This window comes from Quercus robur, chromosome 6 (genome assembly GCF_932294415.1).
Source record: "Quercus robur chromosome 6, dhQueRobu3.1, whole genome shotgun sequence".
Taxonomy (NCBI): domain Eukaryota; kingdom Viridiplantae; phylum Streptophyta; class Magnoliopsida; order Fagales; family Fagaceae; genus Quercus; species Quercus robur.
In genome coordinates, this window is record NC_065539.1 from 31,390,045 (window position 1) to 31,397,035 (window position 6,991).

Consider the following 6,991-nt stretch of genomic DNA (forward strand, 5'->3'; position numbering starts at 1 on the left):
GTAAAATATGACAACTTTTTTCAATTCACACCAAAGTAATTTTAAGTTTTACCCCTATCTTATCGATCAGCAAAATCATCGTAACACCTCTTTCAAGAACACATTAATATGGACTGTTCATGCGATCTATTTGACTATTTGTAAGAAATTAAATTTTCATTTTAGATCTGATGTTGTGATGTTGAAATGGTAAGTTATCTTTTCTCTCTCACTCTCAGAAAGCCAAATGCCTCCCACATGGGTCAACCTCTTGCATACATGAATTTGGACAAAAAAGAGTAGGCATACATGATTGAACACAGAAATGAGAGGGCCAGTGATGGATGACCCAAATGACTAGGGGACCCTCGAAAGATGGCAACATCTGATCTGAGTGTAGCCTAATACTAACAAAATTATCATTTCTGACAAGTCAACGACCCACGGCTAGAAGGTACGAGACCCGTTGACCTTTCACCACACATACTTGCAAATCATTTTAATTCACACAAACAACATGCTAGAAATTGTCTCCACAAGTCCTTTTACTGGAACCCTTCCCCACATATATCACAGAGAGCGTATATATATATATATATATATATATATATATATATATATGAATGCATAAGAAATAATTAAGTTACTTATTGGATGCCGTTTTTTACTATAATCTTATTCGTTGAAAATTGATTCAAGTATAGTTCTGAAAAACAAGTCAGGCTTTAACAATTTTTTACTTAAGTAAATAAGTTAAAAATCTAAAAGAAAAAACTGTTGATAAACACGCACTTAATTTATATAAAGACAATAGTATTTGCACAATTGTACCTGAACTAATACTTGAGGATGCGTATGATATGGGTGGTTCATACAAAAAGAGTATTACTTAATTTACATAACCGTATTATAATTGTACCTGTTTAGCCTCTTGACTAATTGTTATATCAAGAAAACTCGAATTAAAATTACAATGCTTTCCGTTTGTTGCAATGGTTTCAGATTGAGTAGGGAATATATATCTGGGGTTGAATCTGAATTCTCTGGCACCTCAGAATTCGCACATGTAGATTCACATGTGACGAGTTATATATATGAGATAAATAATTGTGCCCGCTTTGATGACTTAAATTAATTAAATATTGATCAAAAGTGCCGATTCTTGAAAAAGAAATGTAGCTAGCTAGCTAGTATGTATTCCTTCAAGGAGAAGGAAATGAAAATCCATTAATGAAAGGATACATGCATGGTACAAATTAATACCCTTGTCTTTACCATGAGCAAGTGTCAATTTAGTTCTGTAAGTCACAAAAGAAAATGATTTAACCGAAAAAAAGGAAACGAAAGGAATAGAGAGTACAAGGGTTCGCAAATATAACCTACACCATAGTAGTACATTTTTGTTTCAACAATAGAAATAATAGAGACTCAAACGAAAAAGGTAGTGACAAGACCAAATAAGTATATTTGAAGAAAAACAACAGCTCATCTTTCTTCTACTAGATTACATCACATGGCACTGTTTGATGGATAAAACTGAATATCTGCTGAACTGAGCTCGCTATATCTTCAGCGGTGAACCTAGATTCACTAGCAACCTGCACACGATATTAATTGCACAAGATTTAACAAATTTTGAGATAAAATTTTCTCTACAAAATTCTTTTAGCATATATTATACCTTGACATTAAACGAATAGAGAACAGTTTGTTCGATGGTGGTAATGTTAGTGTGAAGGATATTAAGTTGCAAATCTTCAAGTGCAGCAATGGCCTTAATAAGCTGCCCTGGCCTTCTCCTAGAAAGAATTTTAATCATGGCATCAAACCCTAAAAGCTTCACTTCAACATCAGCCAAGCAGGACTTGTTCTCAGCTGTCTCCTCTTGGAGTCCGGTCTCCAAGTCTACAATCTTGAATTCATCATTTGGTAGAGGCATCGGAGGAAATAATGGTGGTTGAGGCTGTTGGATTGCAAGAGAGGAATCAGCTCCCACCGGTCGTGGAGTTTCTCCATAGAGTCTTCGCCGCTTCTGTGATTCTAGGCATTGGAGAAGTTGTTCCAATTCCCTCACAAACTCAATGGCTCCCCCAATGATAGAAGCTTGATCCCCCTGCAAATCACACAAACTAATAGATAAGATATATAACCAAAATATAAATAAATAAAAGCTTTCTTAAATTATTTTTATTATAGTATCTGAACCATAAAAATGAATCTATTTCAAATGCAGATAATCCTATTATTAGTTGGATACCCTTTGAACGTATGAGCCAGGCATGAGGGACCTCAAGACACGAAGATGTTCATTCATTTGCTTCCTTCTGTTTCTTTCAACTGCTATGTGAGTCATTCGCTGGCTCTCCACTTCCTCACTCGTCTTGATAGTTCTTGGTCTTTTCCTCTTGTTCTTTGCTTCTGGTACAGAGTTCTTTTGGAGATCTTCACCAATAAACTGGAGCTGCACCGAGGTATTATCAGAAACCCGAGCTTCCTCATCCTCTCTCAATCTTGTCTCATCTTCCACACTCACCCCTTGGAACCTCTCTTCATTATGTGGAACCATTAGAGATTGATCTTCCAACCTATCATTCAACACTGGAAACTTCAGGAAGTAAACTGGGTCGATCCCAGATTCCTCTTCGGAAATCTTGGTTTGGTTTAAGGCCAACTTTGGTCCAAAGTCTGCAAACTGCATCACATCAGCAAAGTTCAATTTATCAAAAGAACTCGAACCACAAAACCCAGAAGCCATTTGCTGTTGTTGCTGTTGAGAAGGATTGTTCAGCAAGTAGTCAACCATCCCAGTACTGTTGTTATCTCCTGATGTTTTACCGATCCGCTGCTTCATGAATTGTTGTTGTTGTTGTTGTTGTTGATGATGATCTAGAGAGTAATCCAGGCCCATAAAACTTGGCGGTAAAGGAGGGGTCTGCAAGAACTCGGGTTTAGAGCAAAACAACATGGTTTTGTGAAAAGATTTATCAACAAAAACAAACAAACAGTGCTAGTGATAAACAGTGAGAGGGTTGTTATAGTACCGAGTAGTTATCTTCTTTCTCCATTACTATATGTATATATATGATAACTTTAATCGAAAACCCTAAGTCAGTTCAATTTCATTTAAAGACAAAAACCCTAGTGAAAGTCATACAGCTTGGGTCCCCCACCTGAAACAGTGATATAAACTCATGAATTAACAGCCAGCAAAAATTAACAGAAAATAGTTGTGGAAAATGAAAATTTTAGCTCTGACAACTAGCTAGGGTTACAAGAAAGTACTACTACAACAGTACAGATTTACATATATGTGTGTGATTTAGACAAGTAGAAATTGCACCACTAACCTAATTGGAGAGACAATCAGCAATAAGATGTAATTTGAGGAGGTAGAAGAAGAATGAAAATTCTAGATTGGGGTACGTGGTGAGGTGTGTATATATATATATATATAATATTGGCTAGGAAAGCCCGTGATGAGAGAGCTTGCCTTTTGAGAGAGAGAGAGAAAAAGAGGAGCCTGTGGATTAATTCCCTCCTCACACTTTCACCTCACTTTCACCTCCTTTTAATTTATGTGTGTCACAAGCCAGCAACGCTCTTCCGTCTCATGACCCTTATTATTAAGGATAGAAGCCGTGTAGATTTGATTATTTGAACTTTCAACTTTGGAAAATAAAGAAGTATATGTTAGCCTTGATTCATATCCACTCTTCTTAGATAATGCTATAGAGACAAATTATTCTACTGATTTAGAAGACTCCATTTAAAAACTAAAATAACACATAAGATATTAACAAACCCAAATTATAAAATAAAATAAAATAAAAAACAAAACAAAAACAAAAAAACAAAACAAAACTCCTAAACATAAAACTTATCATACCTAACAAAACCTAAAATCTAAAACCCTCAAGCTTCTCTGCCTCACTCCAATCCCAAATCCATTAACGTGATTATCCAAACCCCAAACCCATTGAATCGTCTTGAGTCTTGCCCATGCCTCCACTACACCAAACACCAACGCACGCTATCTCCACACAAGTCACTAGATTTGTTGCTAGGGCTACCGAAGCAGCTATGAGCATGGTGTCGCCATCCCATCTGCCTCCCTCCTAGTAATGACAATGACAATGGTTCTAACTTTGTTTCAGTATTGAAATTTGTTTTCTTATTTAATTAATTCATATAAAAATTTGGTGTAAAGTATTGCAATATTTATGGCCTCAAGGCAATCCAATGGATTAGATAAACATGTGGATGGAATGGGTCATAATAACTAATAATCAATAAGTTTTTTTTTTTTTTTTTGGGGTATTTTGAGCTTGTGAATAATGTGGAGATTTTGTGTGTTTATAAATGTAAATTAAATGTTTGCTCAAATTTTTTGAATTTATATTTTGAGTCTTGCAAGTGGGTTTGATATAACCAAGTGGATGGATTTGAAACAAAGGGGTGCTATTTAGAAAATCATATCAGTTAGGAGTATTTGCAATATAAATCTAATTTTGAGTAACATACATACTGCTGAACCCTTGTTTAATCCTATATATTCTAAAGTAAATTTTATACCTGCTGTTTTGTATGAATAGCTTTATACCCTCAGACTTAGGATTTTGTCATTTATCTTCTTGTTGACTTGATTGTGCAGTAAGATATGGATGCTGGTGTCTTGAAGAAAGTGGTAGAACATAGTAGAAGAGAACGGACTTTGAGTAGGATTGTTTCTTTCTTTGGGCATTGTACAGGATGAGAAGTGCTGTTGTTAATTGCAGGTGTTCATTCCTAAAGCAAGAAGTTTAGTGATTCTGCACTTGTGTGCTAGGATAGGTAGAGAAGGAGGCTGATGCTAGGTTGCTACATTGGAGTTGCAAAAACCAAAGAGGAAGCTACTTTTGACTCTCAGAGAAGATTTGTTTTTTTGGCAATGTAAATGAAGTGAGCACACTGTGATTAAAGATAATTTGTTTTGTGGTTTAAATATGCTAGTAGAAGAATTTTAGAAGATATATATGGATTAGTAGATGCTTTCCAAGGACTGCATTAGTGTAATTTGGCAAGGGGTATGCCCCTTAATATTGTAAAGACAGTTGGTGTAAATAACCAAAATATGGCAATGTGACATCAACATAATGAGGATCAAACTTGATCTTAGCATGTCTATCTCTTAATAACATAAATAAAGAGCAAAGATATCCATCTGTTTATACAGAAGCTTGACAAAGTTTGTAAGAAATTTCCATGACTAAAGCTTGACAAATTTAGCTTATACCTATAGCTGTAAAGCTCAAATAAAAAGAAAAAAGAAAAAAAAGAAGCTCTTGTTGTAAGTCACCATACCACAATATCCATTACAAATGAAGAACCACACCACCCATTTCTAATATGTTGCGTTCAGAACAAAAAGGGAAAACAAAAAGTTTATCATCTTGATCAAGTTGAACTTAATTTTTACTGAAGTTGTCAGCCTCTTGATCCTTAAACTGATGCCCATGATGTTGAGCCTACATAAAGAAAAAAAGACAATGTATTAAATCATCTAGAAATCCACTTGCTTATAATTGATATAGTTAAATATTCAGTGTAAATATGCAGTGTAGTAACAACACTTGTAGCCTATCCAAATGATTAATGTTGTTTATATGATGTTATTGTGTTCCATAAACACTAAGCTGGTTAGTATTTGGCCCAAGACATCCACTTCCCCAAAATTGACTTGGAAGACTCTACAAATTCAAATTTAATTAAACAAAGAAAAGTTAAATTAAAAACTCTTAACAAGTATAACATTGAATAAAAGTTAAGGAATTACTGATAGTTGGTGTATATTGCTTCCTGAAGTGCCAAAATATCTTGGGTTATTACTAGTTACCACTCTTTGATTAGGAAGACCCTGCAATCAAATTACATATATTGGAAAAAGACAAATAAATAGTATAAAATGAATTATAAATGATAAACTATACTTGCATTCGGTTTCTAGGAAATAAAGGAGTGCCAAAATATGGCATCATATATCCACTACTTGAAACTTGACTTGGATGACACAATGTGCAATTGAAAATAAATCTTAAAAATTAAATATCAATCACAGAGAAAAAATTATGCAAAAAAAAAACACACACACACACATAAAAACTTTACCTGAAGTTGGTTTAAACTAGAATTTGTTGACGGTAGCCCAACAAAACCAGCTCCATGAAGCTACAACTATTTGCCTATAATAAAATGCAATCATGTTAATTATTTACATAGTAGAACAAAATCTCAAACAATTAATCTCGTAGTTTTTTCTTATTTTTAATACCTGAACATTATTTCTCTCTTGTGTTCTCATTCCATAATCTTATTGTGGAGTGCTTAAAGTAGGTAAACCAATTTCACTTGCATCAACTTCAATTTCTTGTGTTACTTGAGAATTCTTTCATTAGAAAGAAAATAGATGAATTAGACAAGTAGTAGTTCAAATAAACAAAGATATATAATACTACAACAAAGAAACTAATAAAATAGATTTTCATGCTCCTTTTCTTTAATCTCTAACTTTTGCTCATTTTCTTCTTTTTCAATGACAATTTCTTCATCCGAAAACATAGTTTTCATTGTCTGACAATCCTAATGATTGTTTACATTAGATATACTATTCAATTATCTAGTGAAAAAAATATATAAACTTTAAACTAGTGTTGAATGTAGAAACATTAAAAATAAAATGACTAAACTATAAAATTAAAATTAAGTAATTTCTTTAATAAAAAAAATACAAGTAGTTGAGGAATTACTAGAAATAGAAGACTTAGATGCATCAGATAGCATTATGAGAGCATCATTCTCAGCCATGGCTCCGATAGCTTCTACAAAGAATCCGACGACTTGTGTGATGGTGGCGTACACCAGAGTGTGGCGGGGTGGAGGCATAGGCAAGAGGAAGCAGATTGTAGATTTGGGATTTGAGACCGAAGAGGCAAGGAGGGAGGGAGGCAGAGAAGCTTGAAGGTTTTAGATTTCAACT

At 34.2% G+C, this 6,991-nt stretch overlaps 1 protein-coding gene across 3 annotated transcripts; it reads right to left on the reverse strand.

Annotated features, from left to right (window-relative positions):
• Positions 1 to 1,284: 1,284 nt before the first annotated feature.
• On the reverse strand, positions 1,285 to 3,406 carry LOC126688429 (transcription factor FAMA). Of its 3 annotated transcripts, XM_050383120.1 has the most exons (5): positions 3,327 to 3,394; positions 3,021 to 3,149; positions 2,237 to 2,911; positions 1,661 to 2,092; positions 1,285 to 1,577 (listed from the first exon to the last, which is right to left on the reverse strand). In XM_050383120.1, exons 2-5 carry the CDS (start codon positions 3,042 to 3,044, stop codon positions 1,479 to 1,481), a joined length of 1,230 nt encoding a protein of 409 aa, XP_050239077.1. In that variant the 5' UTR covers positions 3,045 to 3,149; positions 3,327 to 3,394; the 3' UTR covers positions 1,285 to 1,478. The 3 variants fall into 3 exon arrangements, with proteins under 3 accessions (XP_050239077.1, XP_050239078.1, XP_050239076.1); XM_050383121.1 differs by lacking the exon at positions 3,021 to 3,149 and having other exon boundaries at positions 3,327 to 3,406; XM_050383119.1 differs by lacking the exons at positions 3,021 to 3,149; positions 3,327 to 3,394 and having other exon boundaries at positions 2,237 to 3,014.
• Positions 3,407 to 6,991: the final 3,585 nt, after the last annotated feature.

Excerpts from the sequence above, each read along its gene's own strand:
- LOC126688429 (XM_050383119.1), bottom strand. The coding sequence starts at position 2,944 with ATGTTGTTTTGCTCTAAACCCGAGTTCTTGCAGACCCCTCCTTTACCG. Across the intron at positions 2,093-2,236 it reads CTGGCTCATACGTTCAAAGG|GGGGATCAAGCTTCTATCAT; the intron begins GTATCCAACTAA and ends TGTGATTTGCAG. Across the intron at positions 1,578-1,660 it reads TCTATTCGTTTAATGTCAAG|GTTGCTAGTGAATCTAGGTT; the intron begins GTATAATATATG and ends TATCGTGTGCAG.